The sequence below is a fragment of the Phaenicophaeus curvirostris genome, unplaced genomic scaffold (genome assembly GCF_032191515.1).
Source record: "Phaenicophaeus curvirostris isolate KB17595 unplaced genomic scaffold, BPBGC_Pcur_1.0 scaffold_46, whole genome shotgun sequence".
Lineage (NCBI taxonomy): Eukaryota > Metazoa > Chordata > Aves > Cuculiformes > Cuculidae > Phaenicophaeus > Phaenicophaeus curvirostris.
This window is the reverse complement of record NW_027206669.1, coordinates 642,425-661,352: the sequence shown is the minus strand read 5'-3', so window position 1 is coordinate 661,352 and position 18,928 is coordinate 642,425. Positions and strand designations below refer to the sequence as shown.

The window sequence follows — 18,928 nt, the reverse complement described above, 5'->3', positions numbered from 1 at the left end:
CCCAGCACGCTCAGCTTCTTTTCACATATTAGGTGCTTCAAACCCTTAATTGTATTAGTGGCCTATCGCTGGGTTTGCTCCGGAATGCCCGTGTCTTTCTTGTACTGGGGATCCTACAACTGGACCAAATATTCTGTATATGTTCACTTCAACTTGTGGGTTTTTGATCACTGGGCTTAATTGCAGAATATGATCTCTAGAATTTTTTCATACGTGTGCCACTGGTTCGTATACAAAATTAACACAGTTGTCATGTTTGTGATATTCAGGCTCAGAAGAAAAATCCTGAGACTGAGTCTGAGACTGTATTACCTGAGGAAGAACGAGAGAAGACAGAAGACGTAACGGCTGATGATAATGCATCTTCCTGCCTGATTGGAAGTCTGAGCTCTCAGTATGGTGGAGATACATCTATCCTGTACCACCAACTGGACTTGCACAGTAGGGAGCAGAAAGTCAATCAGATAGTGTTATTAAAGGTGATGTCTTTTCAAGTTTGTATTACTGTAGTGGCACTGCCACACCTTTGGGTTCTCATAGCAGTCACAGACGCTCAGATTTTGGGTGTACTGACACTACAATGGAGAGTTGCACAGGCCACTGTGTTACAGATAAATGCACATCGTGCAGCAAAGCACCATGTGGATTTGCCAGCTCAGGTGTGGAAGAAAAACGTTTTTATGAAATTGGTTACCCAGTTTGAGAGTATTTCTATTTGTCCTCTGGTGTTTGTATAGCTGGCTTGCACAGCTCAGCATGCCTGTGGAAACATGACCTCTTTCCATACTATTTGCTGCTGAATGAAAGTTCAGCTGTATCCTCACACCATTTCATTTCTTTACAGTCTTATCAGCCCTTCATTTGGAGCCTTCAGTGTTTCTGTTATTTAATATTCTTTACTATCCGACTCTCCCTTCTCTTACCCTGGCCTGTTTATTAAGCAGTAAACATGCTACATAAAAGGCTTCTTACGAAGATGATCTGCAAGGGCAGAAGTGGTTAAACAACAGTAAAGCCTCATCAGAGCTCTTTAAGGCTACAACTGGTAGCAGAGCTCAACAGTTATGCGTTGTAATACATAAAATCTAGTAGATACACTAGTTTTTAAAGCAGATGGGGAAGAAACACAAGGAGCAATTTTAGATGTAAGTTTGGATGTAACGAGATCTTTCTACTGTGTGGCTTTCAAGATGCATACGATATATCTAATAGCAGACAAGTCTGCTGTGTTCTTGGCCAGTGCAGTGAATTTGCTGAGAGTTAGATAGGTAGCTGACAAACACTTGAGCACAGCCTTTTGTCTCCCAGCAACACTTTATGTTATCTGCCATCCTGCCTTACTACATCATAACTTATTATTGTATTAGAAACCAATGAAATAATCATGGCCACAAAAATATTTATTGTAATACAAATTGCAGACAGCTAAAGCATCTCAAAATGTAAAATCTGGTGATAGAACTGAAATCCTTTCCATGTTTCATTTTATTAAATTGATGTAGTAGGAGACACACATAGTTTTCTCTCTTAATATTCTGTTCTGCTTTGTTGAGGTCAATTCTGTAGGCTAAAGGAAGAATTTAAGCACCGAGAATATATGATTTTTAAAATCATTGTAAGGTCTTAGCTGTTTTAAAAAAATAGTTTACGACTTTTGTTTATTTATTTAATGAGGGAATTTTTCTTACATATGCCAGGCAGAAAATCACATAAAAGCATTATTGAAACTGCAGGATGAATCACTTAAAAATCAGGAAAATATGTCCTTAGCGTGTATGTCCCTTAAAAGTATGCCCCTCTACCTGTGATTTACAGTCTCTAGATTTATAGGTCATGTGTTTTTTTTCTTTGAGGCCCCTTCTTTCAGCCAAAGAATTCAAAAACAAGCAAATAGAATTTTCTATCCAGTGTTTGCAGCAATATGCAGCAATAAAAATTTCTATGCGGGAAAAAAACCCCACGAATGATAGTTTGCCCACCTCTATTTAACAAAGCTTGAACTCTGCCTATATGATTTTCATTAAAGGGCTTTACCAGTTTATCTCCCTGTCACACATACAATTACACACATTTATGGTTTTGATGGCTTGAGGAGTGGTCCCATAATCATGGATGGATGTGACCTGTGCCATATTGCTGTTTCCCTTTTTGGTATTTCAGGACATCATTTACAAACTGAAAACTGCTTTTAATAAGGAATTTGACATAGTTGCACAACAAAAGGAGCAGGAGATAGAACGAGTGAAAGAAAGAAACCTGAGGATCCGAGAAATCTTGGAACAACTTGATCTGCAGTTGGAAGTGTGGGAGCCAGCTCTTACAGATGATGAGATACCAGAGCGAGCACTCACAGTTCAGGATTCAGAGGTGTTTGAAAAATGAATCTTTCTCTTTCACCTACTCAAATATATTTATTTAATTCCTGTCATTGCCAGACATTGAAAAGCTGAAAACAGATGTGTCTGTGTACTTAAAATCATCTTTTTGTCTCTTTTGCTTCCCTTCACTCTTTAGGGAGAAAACTTATAATAAGTCAATCCAAAATGAATAAGATGTATACAATCTTAATTCGTTGATGTTAAGTTTTTAATTGGCTATAAATTAGGTAGATATTCCCCCTGTTCCTGAGTGTAAGATTCAAGCCAGGCTTGGAGGGTTTACTTCCATAGATAAGGGTTTCTCTGTTTATTCTGAGCACCATTTTGAGACTAAGTAGTTTTAGACTAAGTGTGTGGGTACTAAACCGTGCTTAGTACTGTAATTATAAATTGAAATGATAATTTATAAAGAAGCACCATGCTTCTTATACAATATATTCCACCAATCTCATGCTCTTTTGGTGAGTCTTTCCCAATTCTCTCTGTTCTCTCACCAGTTCGTGTTATTCACTGTCAGAAAAGGTATGCAAGAAATACAACTAATCTCAACAAAAATGATGGTAGTTTCTATTTTAGCATTTTTAAATATGCTTTCAGGGGTGTTCGAAAGAACAATGTCCTCTTGAGGAGTATTATCATGGAGCAGAGATACAAAAAGCATCAAGAATTAGTATTGCCCCTCTTTCCAAAGGTTCTTAGTCTGCATGTGATCACATTTGGAGAGAAGAACCCTGATATGACCCTCATTTTCTTCCTTCAGATTAAAGTTGAAAAATACTTGACTCAAGAAGAGAGAGAGAAAGCAGAAATGCTGGCTAAGCTTGAAATGGAAAGACGTCTTGCTGAGAAGGTACTTAAAGTAGTTTCCTTTTTACTGTGTAGGCCTTTGTCTCTGGTCAGGCTTATTTAGTTAATGCTGCACTGAAATATTCCAGTCATGTAGCATGGGAGAATAAAGTGTAAATGGTAGGTAATGATGATGTGTGCCTTTTCCTTCTTATTATCGTTTACAATTGGAACTACCTAGACCAGCCGGGGGGAGAAAAGATTTAGTATTAGGCTCAACATTTTCTAAAAAAAATGGCAGTTAAAAATACTTGAGTCCTCTTGGCATCCAGTACCAATTTTATTTAATTGTCCTTTTATAAAACTTTTCATTACAAGGATCCATCATGGATTTTTTTTCTCTGAAGAGTTGCTACTTAAAAGGGAGAGAAGCTCAAAGAAAGACAGCATTATCATCATCATCATTATTATAATTTTATACACCACCTTACTAATGCGCAGTTCAGGAAGCAACCTAGTTTAGAATTTACACAATCTCATCCTCAGTTTTCCATATTTTATTTAGTTTATGTGTTAAGACAGTCATGGCAGCAGGTACAAAGGAATATTATAGAAGTCATCTTTACACAGAAAGCTCCTGATTCACAGGAGCTCAGTTGCAGCCTTCCCAAAGATTTGTGATCTTCAAGAGTCATAAAATCAGCAAAAATGCCTATATTAAATGTTTTTCTGGGTGATGTAAAGCCCCATTTGTTATAGATTTATTACTGTTAGTCCTATTTGATTTATAAAGTAAATATTAATATACTTTATTTCTGTAACATTTCCCCGCTGAGAAATTCAAAGTGCTTTGTAAGCATAAATAGAGAGTAGGCTTCTTACCCAGAATCATGTAGCCAGCCCTTGGCATATTTTACTAGCAACATCTAGGCGCTTATGAATCTCTGTCCTATGTTTTCATCCCAAGTCCACCTATATTTCCTTTTTATAGAACCTTTATTGAGACAGCAGGTGTTGTTTTATAGAATTACAGACTCTTCATTCTTTTTCATCCATCTTATTGTCTAGTGTTCCTCACCACTTCTGCTCACATGCTTTGGATCTTCTCTTAAATGTTCTTACAAGGTTTTCTTGTGTTTTCTTCCCCTTTTCCCCTCCCCAAACCCTGTTCCATCTATTTCTTTCTATCGTGGTATTTATATGACCCCTATTACTATTGTATTTGAGCAGATCACTGTCTTTAATAACATTTGATGGTGAATTTCTGTTCTTCCTGATTTGAGAACGATAGATTTATGAGATTTATTTCAGTGAAATGAAATTCAAGGCACATGCAAAGTCTGTGGCAAGGATATTTCTGGAACTAATTTGCAGATGACACAAAGGTTGACAGAGCTGTTTTACAGAGTAATTTGGATTATATGATACGCTAAACTATTCAAACAAAGTGTGCTTTAGTACTGCCAAGTATGCAAGACCACATGTGCAAGTAATGTCTATGCAGTGGAAGACTATGTTGAAAAGTAATTTGAAAAACATTTGTCAGGGTGAGATAATAGTGGGTAACCATTTCAATTTGGGCTTCCAGTGCTATTCTGACATTAAAAAAAAAACACAACAAACTTCTGGGGTCTCAGAGTGTTGAATTTTATCATAATTTTATCATTAAAATATTGGTTATGGTGGGTCAGCATTGTTGCAAGGGTAGGGAAAGTACCGGATGGATTCCAAGCTAGGGGACAAACCTGTAACAGACACAAGCGCTGGAGAATAAATTCAGATAAATTCAAATTTTAAAATATGTAATTTTAAAATGAAAATATAATTCATCATTCAGACAAGCTTCTAGAGAGAGAGGTGAGTTCTCCACCACTGTCTCCAGACAGACTTCTCTGGAGAATGTTCTCGTTTTTCAAATTACTCCCCTCAGTGAAGGACTAACTGAATAAATAGGACTGAAGTTATACAGGTGCTCAGGCTCTATGAGGGAGTGCTCTTTTTTTTTTTTTTTTTTGCTGTAAAATGTACGTAACTGCTTGTACAGATATTTGTCAATCGTTAATTGAACTTGTTTATTTTTTTTGCTGAAGCCAAGAGATTCTGCTAAGCCGTCAGTGCATCCTACTGCCCACTGCTGGACTGCGACCTCAGAGATTTACTTGGGCTGTAAGGAAGGATATGTTATGGCAATTGATGCTGAGAGAGGCAGTGTTTCTGTTCTTCAACAAAAACCTCTCCCTGGTAAGAAATAGCTGTGTGGTGTCTTTTATTCAAGTAGGGAGGAAAAAGGATAGGTGAAAGCTTTTTTTGCTTTCTGCTGTTCTGCTATTGTATATCTTACAGAAATTGTAAAGACATATTTCTTTTATTAGTAGGATAAACATTCAGAACTTCTGGGTGGGTTTCTTTAGCACCCAACAATTTGCTTTCATTTTTTTTTGGAAAAAAAAAAAGAAAAACTTCTAAATACATCAAAATTGATAAAATGAACAATAGTTACAGCAGTCCTGATCTTATTAACCAGCCCTACTAGGTTAACAATAAACTATTAATATACCAGCTATATGTATTTTTACTGTTAGTTAAGCACCAGTAATGCATTTTATTTTGCATGAAATATTGGACTGTCCTCCTCTGATACGGTAGATGATGTTAGAACAGATGAGCTCATGATGAATCTTTAAAAAACGAAACCAAATTTGACGTAATATTGCTTAATAGAATTCCTTAAGGTCAGCAATTATAGGAACTATTTTGTATTCAAAACAAGTCTATAAAGATTATCAGGCATTAATGCATTACATATGAAGCACAGAAAGTGAACAGAAGACGTCTTTGACTTCATAGAATCATAGAATCACCAGGTTGGAAAAGACCCACCAGATCACTGAGTCCAACCATTCCCATCAATCACTAACCCATGTCCCTCAGCACCTCATCCACCCGTCCCTTAAACCCCTCCAAGGAAGGTGACTCAACCCCCTCCCTGGGCAGCCTCTGCCAGTGCCCAATGACCCTTTCCGTGAAAAATTATTATTTCTATCACTAGAACTGCAATCACTTGTGATTTAGTTGAGTTAGGATTTAGGGTTTGTTTCAAATGTTTTGTTTTGGGCTCCACAATACAAAAAAGGCATTCACGTAGTGGACAAAGTTCAGCACAGGGCCACAAAGATTATTGCAGAGTCTGCGTGTGTCATACAAAGATGGGCTGTGAGAACTCTCTTCAGCCCAGTGGAAAGGAAATGGGGGATTTTACTGTTGCTTCAGCTACTCATGAAAGGTTACAGACAGGATGGAACCTGACAGGCAAAGGGCACAGTTTGCATCAATGGAAATTCTGAGTAGAAATTAGGGAAAAAAAATACTTCCACAGTGAAGGTTGCCAGACATTGGGACAAGTTTTGATTTCTCAAATTAATTTCTAATTCATCAGACCACAGTAGTACTGTCACTTTAAATTATGTGTACCAGCCTTGTCCTTCATCATCACAGCACAAAGTCCAAAGAATATATAGCCCGTTGAGCCTTTTTACTCACAAGTAGTAAATCATCTCAGATTTGAAGTTGGGACACATGGTTGCAATGAATTAAACTTGATGTTTCTTGTTGCCTTTGTGCTTTCAGGTGGCAAACCAGAGGATCCACAACAATCAGTTTTATTTGCCATGGCATTTTGTAACGAGGGACTGTATGCAGCTGGAAATGTAAGGCATCCTTTATGCTTGTAACTTATTGTGTGAAAATCAAAAAGCATTCAAATGGAGTGTATTTGCAGAGCTCACTGCAAAGACAGAAGTCAGAAAAAAAGTGGAGGTCCTCTCTGGTTTTGTCATATATCTTCTTTGTTAGAACTTGAGACAAGAACTCAGAAAGGAGCAGGGAGGGAAGAGATTCCATTTTTTAAGTCAAAGAAGGAACCAAAGAGGACAATACTATTTTTAACAAAAGGCAAAGAGAGTTCTAGAGGAACAGGAAAGAAGGATGGACAAAAAATAGGAGAGGAGAAAAAAATGACCAAGAGAACCACCAAATTGTTTTGTGCTGAATCTCACTCAATATTTAATCCAAAATGATGATTACATTATACAGTGCTGCTTAAGAGAGGGACAAATCCCTATACTGTCACAAAAGAAACAATGTGGAATCTCAAGTGTTTACTAATGAGAGAGTCTGTTGTCAAACATGGACTGTTAGTAAGACTTGTATTAAAAAACACCTTGATTTTTCAAAAAATGCGTTATGCAGGATAAGAGTCATCTGGATTTAAACGTCATGAAGGCAGATGAGACCATTAGCAATGGGATACAGTTAAACACACTTGCTCCAGAGAATTTCAGAAGGTTTTGCCAGTTCAGTTTGCCAGAGTGGGTGGGATAATTGACCTTCAGGCTGGGATAATTGACCTTGACCTGATGTGGATTTGTACTTTTCTGCACAGGGGGGCGTTTTATTCTTTTATCACATCAAAGATCTGCAGTATGAGACGAAAATCTGCGTTGATATCTTAAAACCCATATCCAGCCTCATATTCTCACCTGATTACACTGTGCTTCTGCTTGTCACTGACCAGGTATAGCATTTGAGATAACGGCATTATATAATGGCATGTTCCTTTTATTCTGTATGTGCATGCTGGCACTGCCAGTATGAAATGTCTGTAATGTAATCACACAAGTCAACAAATTATACCAGAGGTAAACTTAGCCCATCTTGTGTTTGCAATGAAATCTTGGGCCTTGGGTACATCAGACCTACTGTGGCTATGCGGGAGACTTGTGCTGTGCATCTATCTGAATTTGTCTGGCCACCCAGTCAAAGATCCTTCTTTGACCAGCCTGATGTCCAGAAATCTTACACAAGAGTCCCAAATCCTCAAATTATCCCTGGTTTTCCAGACCTTTAATAATTTAAATTGGCATTTAAATGTGGTTTGTTTGGGTTTTTTTGTGGGGGTAACTTTGGTCACACTTTGTCTCTGATTTCACTCTCCTTTTGTAAAATGCGTAGAGAAGTTCTAAAATCTATGTCTACATTAGTTATGAATTGTTTCTAAAAGGTTTTGAGGTCTTTAGATAAAAACATCTTTTGAAGCTTAAGATTTATTATTTGTGTTTTATGTTGCTTTAGAATATTGATTGGTTTCTGGAGCAATACGAAATAGGGTGGTTTTAAATTAAAGCAGTTATGAGAAACAAAACTTGGAAACGTGACTAGCTGGATCACTCTCAAATGAACCATCCTGATTTTCAGCTAGTGTAAATTTATATAATTTACTAAATTCAGTTGAATTCTACTGGGCACTTTTTACCTCAATTTAGAGTAGAGTATGAAACTTTAAAGAGCTCAGGAAGATGAGTATTTTTTCTTGAAGTCTTTGACAGCTTTTAATGAGAAGTCTCATAGCCCAGGGATGGAGTATCTCTCTCTGTTTGTCAGGGGACAATCTATGCTTACAAACCTGCCCACAGTGGAGAAGCTGTCAAACTCCTGGACACATGCAGTAGTTGTTTCCTGACAGCTGATTTTCTTACTCCAGGGGACAAGTACTGTGTGGTAAGAAATTATTTTCTTCCTTATATATAATTGTGGCTCTTTTCAGATGACCAAAACGTTGGTAAGACACAAAATCAAAAGCCTTGCAGAGATCGTGACTGTTCTGGTGTTTGTTACAGTTGTGGAAAACCTTCTCATTACGGAATTAAATGGCATTAATTCAGGTATGGCCTATAGAAGGGTCAGAACTTGCCCTGGAATGCAGGGTGGATAATTCGCAGGCTGCTAAAATGTTGTATGGTTCTGCTGTTTATTTGCTGTCTCACTAGTGGTCAGGAACACAGCTGAGCAAAAGGTTGATTCAATTCAGAGAATAGATGTCGGAACAAGGAATCCCTGCTGATCTTTTCAGCCTCCAGCACAAACTGGAATAGCCTGAGAGATGCCTTTGTCCCAGGTCCAGGGACAACGAGGCATTACTCATGGATCTGTTCATTCTGAAATATTCCTTGCTTTCCTCCTATGTCTTGGACTCCTGCAACTGATTCATCTCAAGGCCATGAATTCTTCAAGTAGCCAGCCCTGAAATTCTGGGGTGTGAATCAATTAGTTTTGCTGATAATCTGTTTGTTTGTCAGTAACATGGGAATGACAAATTTTACCTGAGTCTGAATGAGTGATGTGAGGGTTGATTGATCTCTAGCCACACTTCACTGTGGAATTATAAAATTTCCTGGTTATAAGAAGGCCTCAAAAACATGATACACATAATTTTTCATGTGAGAAAACCAGATGTCACCTTAAGCCCTTTCCTGTGCAAACAAAATTATAAGCAGGTTTTCTATTGCAGGCTGAATGGTGGGAGTGCTAATATTGATCAAGCTTACATGTTTTGCCCTAGATTGTCTCATTCTGCTTAAAAAACATTCCTGTATTTGCATCAATTCACAGAAATGATTACACATTTTCCGTAGGTAGGCGTACCTTGCAGCAACTGGACTTAAAGGGAATTCAAGGTAATTTCAAGCAAAACTAGTAATCCTTGATCTGCTCTGCTCAGACACTATTTGAATTTATATTCTATAAAAGATCACTAGTCATTTCCAGACTATTTGGTTATTCCACTCTCTTTTGACTATGTTTTTTTCTCTGTTCAATAGTCTGTAACAATTTCAGGTGAAGTACAAGTTTGGTTCCTGGAAGATGGAACTTGCCTCAGCAAGCTCAAGCTCCTGGATTAGCAATATTGGTTTTAGTAATGAGCATTAGCAACTGAAATGTGAACTGGTTATTCCTATTATATCATTTTTACTTACTCAAAAAAGGTAAAAAGAAGCACCGTGAATGGTGAATTTAATTCCATCTGATATATTTGATTTTTAAAGGGTCAGTGTGAAAATTCCTTATTTCATTCATTGATAATAGAAACAATTAGCAACCTTGGATCGCACACATCTTGCCACAGTCTAAGAAACGTGTGCTGCCCCTCTCCATTGACAACAGAGGGCAGTGAGATGACAAGCTTAGGCTAAACGCGCAAGTGTTTCATAGATATTATAAAACTGATTAATTCAGAAGTGATTCATAATTTTGGAAAACTACTAGAATAAAATCGTTACTCTAAAAGTGTTGTTTCTAACACTGATGTCTGATTTTCTCTATGAAAATTATTTACTTTTATGAAGGCTCTGAAAAGAGAAGTACATTAGTTTTTAAACATAAGTATGGGACTGGACTAAAATTACCACCACCTCCTCAAAAAAAATCCCAATGGAAATTCTATATTTGTCCATGAATTCTGGGAATAAACAAGAACATTGCAGTCACAGAAAATGTGACTGCTAGCGGCCTCTGGGTAAAAATGAGTATCTAACCGTAACTAGGGAGTTTCTTGTAATGTTTAAGTACAGATAAATATAGTTTCCTGAATATTTGAAAAAACAAAGTTTAAAACACTACCAGAATTTTGTGTACTCTTTAGTTTAGAATAAACAGCTCAACCAGAGGAATATACCAAAAAATATAATTGCCGAAATGATATGTTGAAAAACGTGGTCCTGTGACCTCCCATGCAACATAGTTGACTTTTGTCTTTGAAGGTCCCGTGACTCTACACTCCACATGCAAAATACAGTGTGAATTTCGATAAAATAGAAAAGCTACTACCTAGCCAGTGGCAGAACAAAACAAATATTTTTCCAATACAGGCAACTGAGCAGGCATACTATGCACTGTCTGCAAATAAACATTTAAAATCATCTTTTACAAGACACAAATACTGTTCCCAATTAAGAACTACCATAAATGTTGCAGTAAGTTAAGATTTGGAATTTGCTTAGATATTCAATTACAAGAAAATCTGATGGGAGTCATGTATATACCAATATGGGTGAGCTAATAAATGCTTTTCCCTTTCCTTATCCTGCTGAGATTGATGTCAGCTATTTTATTTGAACTCTTCTCTGACATATGCCTTTTGCTGGTTACCAGGCAACTAGCATCATCAAGAAAGCTAAACATGTGCACCAAGTATTATTCACATCAATGCTTTATTTCAGAGTACCTCAAAACATCTTTACCAATTCACAAGTTTGGCTTACCAGCCTGCAGTCCCTGAGGAATATCTTCACATTTCTGTGTTCAGTAGAAAATGCGGATGCAGTCTCTTTGAGAAAATAATATCCCATAAAAATGTTACTGAAGGAAAATGCTGGCATAGGTCTAGAATTCTGAGGTCTGGATTTTTTCTTTTTCTTAAAAAACATCAACAAACAAAACCTTAAATATTAATTATTCATTCAGACGTCTTCAGGATATCTTTAATGAAGAAGCACAATTGAATTATATATATACATTTACACTTTCTCTCACAAGTATAAGTAATTTTCTGATGATCCTGTAGAGGTTGTGAGAAGTCTGGAGAGTAGCATCAATATTGGGCTACTAACAAACAGAAAAATAGAGACACTTGGAAGTAATGAGCTGAATATATCACGGTATTCACAGACAATTTTTCAGGTGAAAGAATGTAAGCATAAATTAAAGTAATATACTGTTTAATAACTGTATAATATTCTCCTCTGTAAATACAGTGGCATATACTGAATGCAAGATTTTGCAGGTTAGGTTTGGAAAGGTCTGTGTGTAGGTCAAATAGCTCCTAGTGAAACCTAGTAATTTTATTTAAAGTTTATTTCTGATATGAAGTGGATAACATTATGGCAATTAATAAAAGTATTTACAGGATTCCAGATTCAGAAAGATTATGTAGTTAAAAATCCAAAGCACATACAGATAAGCAAAGAAACACGTAAAAAGAGGTACATAAAAATGAGAGTAATAGGCATGGCATCTTGCCTATATAATTTTTTTATAATCTAATGGTTTTATAAAAATGAGAAATGGACCTTTAGACAAACCGTAGTCCTTTGAAATGGAACTGCTGATAAATATGTTAACACTTAATTTTCATATATATGCAGTCCTTTCTAATCTGAAGTTACAAGGGTAAAATACAACTTCATTCTCACTGCATAAGTGGAGTCTGTTATATATCTTATTAGGAGAAAAAAATAATTGCATGGAATATTTACACAAAGAACTAAAACCTTTCCTAACTGGAGATGCTATTTCTACTGTAACATTTAAGTCTCAGGTGCATTTTCTTTAAAGAAAAAAAAATACAAGAAGTCCATAATAAATATTTCTCTTTCCTTTGTATGGCATACGGCAGCACATGTTCAGGAAAACGACTTGTTTCTAGTTTCCTAACTAAGTAACAGTAAACTGAAATGGAAATTGAAACTGCTTTCTCCCAGCTTATTTCTCCAATACTGTCAGAAAAAGTTCACCAGTAAAAACTATACAGTCTAATACTAGCTCAGTTCATTTCATACTGGAATAACAGATGAAAGGGTTTGGAGGTTTATTTACCATTTGTACTCTACAGAAGTGAAGATTTCATATAATTCTCATCATACCCAATGGTGATTTCAGATGGTTTAACCTGAATCTTTTGATGAAGACAGCATTACTTACATCGGACAAACATTTCACTAGTAATAACTAGTTTTATAAGACTTTGAAAATAAAAATGTCATTCAGAGTCTGAATATGTCCTGACAGAATCTGGGTCCAAATATTATGGTTTTTGTACACACACACAAACACACACACACATGCGTATATATAAGCATATCTATACATTTGCAGACTTAAGATATGCATGTTAACATATATTGTCCTTTGAATATAATATTTCCATATGAGAATGCCATTAACTAAATAATGAGCAGCATCTGGGACAGCGTCCTTTAATTCTGGCCTTGGCTGCTCATTTGTTGTGAAAGCAAACTCACCATTTCTTTCAGAGCAGTTTAGAGATCACAGGAATGCAAGATAAGCACCAGAAGATGTGAATATAGATAAGTGCTTCAGTTCAATTCTGCATGACCCTAAAAATCTTATTTTATATGTAAACATTTCATTAAAATACTGTACCGATTGAGAATAGTTCTGTTCTGCAGTGGCTGCTGGAGCTAATGTGTATAAAGATAAATCTGGATACAGACTTGACATTGAAGGCATTAGATGGGTCTTCTGAACCTCAATTTTAATTTTGTTTATTTTTGGTTTATGCTGAAAGGATAATTTAATTCAGGGGATAAAAAATGTGCAGTTGCCACACAGTTTGAATAGCTCACAGTGAGGAAACATCTAAAGGATCATAACCAGGCTAGTAGGTCTTCTCAGTTTACACTATCATTAAAAATAACTCATTAGTGAGCAATTTGTGCCTGTAGTAACTGTGGAGACAGTTCAACCTATTAGTTTGTGCTCTATGCAGTTACACAGTGTTCGGCAGATGTACCATCCTATAAAGCCCAACTTTACTTCTTTCTTTGCCTTAAACATTTTGTCTGAAGGCCGGCTACTTGCTCCCTTGTTTTGTGGCACTGGCAATGAATAGTGGAGGGGGTGCAGCAGCAGGCGCTCCCCAAAGACTGATCTTGGGATATCACTTCAGGGCCTCATTTGTGGCACTGAGTTCAATGGGAGGGGAGGTGCAGGAGCAAGCACCGGTCCCTACCCTTCCAAAGGAAGTGGTGATTCTTTCTTTTTCCCTTCTTTCTCTCTCTCTCTCCCCATTCGCTCTCACTCTCTCATTTACCTTTACTGTTTCTCGACTGGTATCAGTGTGTGCCAGATTGAATGAAGTGACCCTGGCTGGGTTCAGGGATCAGATTGTGATCTGAACAGATTGAAATCTGTTTTCTGCAACTTTGAGAAGTTGCACCCCCATATCTCGGCTTTGCACTGATTATTTTGATGTGTTTATTTTGGTCGAAGGCAGAATAAATTTTGCTTTTGATTTTTGCCCTGAGAGTCACCTTGTCAGCCTCCAGATCAATGCACAGATAAACAAATCACCTTCTTTCAACCGTGCAGGTCAGAAGAAGCCTTGACGCAAGTGTGTAGCTTGTGGATCCAGTGCACAAAATTTTATATTTGTAAACATTATCGGTTGATTTCTTAAAATAATTATACCAGAAAAAACCCTAAATGTTCAACATTCCTGAAATATATAAAGATGACCTCAAAGTTTCTGCATGAAAATATCCCAGAGAGAAATATTAAGGAGCACTGTGAAACAAACTGAGACAACAAATAGGTTCTAGCAATCAGGAAATTATAAAAAAAAAAAAAATTCTCTTACTCTCAGTGAAAAAATATCTAAAACCCCCCTCTAAAAGTAGCTACTTAAAAGTAATTTTAAAATACAAAGTAGGTATCTACTTTCCCCTGCAACTTCCAAAGCCTTTTTGATCGATTTTGTTTAAATCTTTCTTAACCACAAAAAATCACCTTGCAGAAATATGTACTATTTTCATTTCAGCCTCTCTCTCTGACCAAAAGAACCAAAATAGTCTTTGTGTTTGCTCCACTGTTGTTCACTGCAGGAAGATTACATGTTGCTATTTCCCATTACCTCATCTAGTGGAAGGTGTCCCTGCCTATGGCAGGGAGGTTGGAATTAGATGGTCTTCAAGGTCCCTTCCAACTCAAACCATTCTATGATTACAAAACTATTTGAAATGGCTCCTTTTCCAACTTGAAGAATTCCTAACAGTTGTTATGAATTAAACAGATGAGGAAGAAAAAGAGAAAATCCATTCTACACAAAGTCATAGAATCGTAGAATCATAGAATGGTTTGGGTTGGAAGTGCAATGCTGTTAATGTTGTCTGTATGATGTGCAACTCTGCTATAGCATTATCATTAGCATTACCTCTGTTTTCACATCATAAGGAGATAAAACAATAATATTTGGAAGTAAAAAGTACATTTTTCTACCCTTTCTCTCCAAAGTTATATGTAGAAGTAAAATTAGCCATATTGTGTCTTACAGATTTCAGTATTCTAAATTTTCCGAGGTTAACACAAATTACAATATTCTTATTAAAAAGGAGACTGTCTTTCATGATTATTAGTTAAAGAATTATTCAATAATCTCAAAAAAACCTGCCAAACACCAAAAGGAGTTGTAATGCACAGATGTTTTCTCTGGGTCCACAAAATTCTTAGTAGTTTCAAATAGAAGGAAGTCTGAAATATAGATCTGTTTCTTCCTGCCCTACTTAATTCTCTGACTTCGCCAGTCACTTAATTAAAAAAAAACAAACAAAACCCAAAACATAATACACTTCCAACCTTCAAAAATCAATTAACAAATAAATATCCACAAAAAGATTAATCAACTATTCTAAAGTTTTGGTGAAATCATAGTAACTAATATCTAGTCCTCAGTTACAATACCAGCAATAATGAAACAGTTTCCTGTGCCATGCTTGATAACAGACTGAGGCTGGTAAGTCTTATGGCAATTTTACCATGCTTGAAATCTGCCAGCAGAGCTAGCTGGGAATTGAAAGCTGAACAGTTAATGCAGCCCTCTCCACTTTAATCCACTGTGGTTACAGGGGGACCCCTGAACTCCAGGGCAGCCCCATTAGTCTCTTTCCTCTATGATTGCTTCCAGGAGTCAAAACCAACAGCGCTAGGGCACGGGTTATTTTTTCATACAACTCAATACCTTGGTGCCAAGTCCAACATTGTACTGATTTCCTTGTCCTTAGTATCTTGTCCGAGAGAACAGCAATTCTCCACCATGTGAAGGAGTGCAAGGACATTGAACTACTCACTAGGTCCCAAAATCCTGTGCTACACTGAGAAACTGGACTCCTGAAATGCTTCATAGACAAGGCAATGTATGTTGCAACATTGATTAAACAGATGGAGGATAAGGCACCATATCCAAAAATTTATTTTTCCCCAGGACAGTTCCCACAGCTCAAAATTGGGATCAAAGGGTCTTATAAACATAAACATAAAACAAAAGCTTATAAAACTAATAACTCGCAACATCTGAAGTCCTTCAAAAATCTGTGTATACAACTGTTTTTCCTCAATTTAGCTATTCTCATATAACTGGAGGTCACTCAACTAGGTCTCCTGCTTTACCTCATACATTTCCTGTGATGTTTTCGAAGATGAGCCTGAAAATAGAATATGTTATTTCTGTTGCTATACCTATTTCAAGTGCTATCAACATTTTTATCAGTCAAAAGGAAGAAATAAAAAGCAGTATGCAAGTATCACTGGTATGAATAATGCAGAAATGTTCAGATATTGACATTGTTTACACAGGAGATTGTTTGTCAAAGCTGGTTTTGAGACTACCTAAATCTTCACCTTTTGTAGCTTTTTACCCTTCTTAATCTTATTCATTCAAATTACCAAACATAGCCAGTTAAGTTAATTTTTGTCAGTCTTGCAATTCCTCTCATAACTGCTATAGCCCCATTTGATGTTCAGACTGCTAATTTAACAATTATATCCTTAAAGAAAGAGAAATGCTTATAGGAAAGGCATGTTTGATTCCAGAAGGTGTGGAGTGCCCCATTTCCTCTGTTTTAACACATGGTTCGGAATAAGAGGTGTAAAGGAGTATCGGGTCACTGATGTAGGCAGTATTTTGCAACCTAAACCACATTGCTACCTTTTTAATGAAAGAGTGGAAATGATGGCCCAGCTGTTAGCACAGTTAGTATGGCAACAGTTGTCAAGCCGTGCCTGCAAATTATGAATACAGACTGCACGTATAAGATGTATAAGTTGTTCTGGCATCATAACAATGTTTTGTAAATGAGAGCTAATGAAAACAGACAGGAATATATTAATGCAGTTAAGATGTTTAAAAAAAAAACCCAAATTAGTAGTTTTACTACCACTACATTTATTCCTGCCTTTTTGAAATTCCTTAGGAACAGATACTGAGCAGACTCACAATATCTATCATGAATTCAGAAATCAAAACATTTTGCTTTGTTTTTTAAAACCCCACTGAGTGCCCTTCTGTATTCTGACAAAAAGGAGCTTGTGCTGAGTATTTATTCCATAGCAAAATTCAGACTAGCTTTGTGATGAGATCCTGGTGGACTTGGAGGCTGTGATGCCTTGTGAGTGATGAGCATGTGCTGATGACTGTACTTCAGCATCCACCAGTCCCCAGCAGCAGGTTAAACCAGCCCTGGTGAGAAGCCACCTTCCCAGAGCAGAGAAGGTTCACAGCCTTTTGCAGACCACCACTACAGATATTATCAGTCATTACCAGGAATGCTTGAGAAATGAAGAGGTCCAGCACATCTGTACATTCTCATTTGTTTCTTTTAGGGTATCCAGCCCATGCTAATTCTGTTACAAGGAGCACAGGAGGAAATACATGGATTTAGGAATTGTTCAGAAGAGAAACAACATCTTTTTTTCTCAGCTAATTATTTTCAGACTACATAGGAAAGGAGGAATCCTCCTCTCGTTTCACTAAAAACTACATGATTTATAATGTATTCCAGGGAAAACCAAGTATTTCAAAAGAAACTTTAAATGATCTGGTCTAACACATGTTATTGATGATTTTTAATGCTAGTAATATTGGGAATTTTCTATTAAAAAAATAAAAATCCATTTATTTACCATTAAAAAAGGCTTTGAATGTTTCAATAACAAAATGTGCAGTAACTTAGAATAAGGGTAATTTGACTGACCTTAAATGTTTAAGTTGTTGCTGAGCAGTGCTTACACTAAGTCGAGTAACTTTCAGCTTCTCATACCATCCTGACAGTGAGGAGACGGGGGATGCATAGGAAGCTGGAAGGAGACACCGCCAGCACAGCTAACCTAAACTGGCCAAAGGAATATTCCATACCATTTGACATTATGATGAAAAAAAACCCTGTGGAGGATAAGGCCAGAAGGTGGAAACAGCTGCTTGGGGACTGTCTGGGCAGTGCATTGTGCCTCACTTATTTTGTATATTCTTTTATTACTATAATTATGATTATTTTCCCTTCCTTGTCTGTCCTATTAAACTCTCTTTGTACCAATCCACAAATTTTACCTTTTTTCTGAATCTCTGCCCAATTTCTACTGCAGGCAGAATGTGCTGGGCTAAACCACAAAATATGTTATTTTATTTTATTTTACTAGTAACAAACAGAAAGAGCTGTTTTAGAATGAAATGGGATAGAAACATACCAGGACTTCTATTTCCTTTATTTACTAAATGATAAATAACATTTCTGCACTCTGAATTAGGCTTTCCTAGTATATATATCCTAATTTTAAGTCTTGATAAATGACAGCACTAAGCATTGCACCATTACATTGCTAAAAGATGCATATGAAGATATGTATATGCTTCACAAAATCTACAGCTTCAGGCCCACATGGGGTGTATGGTTTACTTTGTTTAATACTTTGTAAGCATGAATAATGACAGCTGAGAAGGAAGGCTGAAAGTTCACCATTCAAACCAATTTTCAGATTATTTGTAGCAAAACAATCTGTGCTTTTTTAAAGGTTAAGTATTTCCAGTGCATAATGCCGAGTGTTAAATAAAAGAATTTATTCTCATAATTCTTAAGGTAAATTTTATTAAAAGTATTAGGTTTTGTTCAGAAAAAAAAATCCTTCATCATCCAAACAGAGCTAATAGTCTGATTAATAGACTAATTGCTTCAACATTATTTAGCATTAGGATTAGTAATATAATATGGAAAAAGACTCAAGAAAAACATGTGAAACATGCCATATCAGGCCTATGCTTGCACAACTAATTTTTGCATCTGTAAACTAGATTTAATACTGTGAGTATCTGCAGATTAAGAGATTTCCTTTAATAATAATCCTCTGCATGACCTAATCATCTG

At 36.5% G+C, this 18,928-nt stretch overlaps 1 protein-coding gene and 1 long non-coding RNA gene across 4 annotated transcripts in view; both read left to right on the top strand.

Annotated features, from left to right (window-relative positions):
• The window catches only part of LOC138733917 (cilia- and flagella-associated protein 43-like), a 222,717-nt gene that overhangs the window by 41,613 nt on the left and 162,176 nt on the right, over positions 1–18,928 (top strand). The window contains 3 exon segments of the mRNA XM_069881434.1: positions 270–479; positions 2,161–2,367; positions 3,139–3,228. Coding sequence (XP_069737535.1) covers positions 270–479; positions 2,161–2,367; positions 3,139–3,228 — 507 coding nt within the window.
• LOC138733907 (uncharacterized) lies at positions 8,607–18,635 on the top strand. 3 transcript variants are annotated; one of them, XR_011339489.1, is made up of 2 exons: positions 8,607–8,720; positions 17,394–18,635. It is a non-coding gene; the product is annotated as an uncharacterized lncRNA (long non-coding RNA). The 3 variants fall into 3 exon arrangements; XR_011339487.1 differs by lacking the exon at positions 8,607–8,720 and adding an exon at positions 9,633–9,676; XR_011339488.1 differs by lacking the exon at positions 8,607–8,720 and adding an exon at positions 9,773–9,985.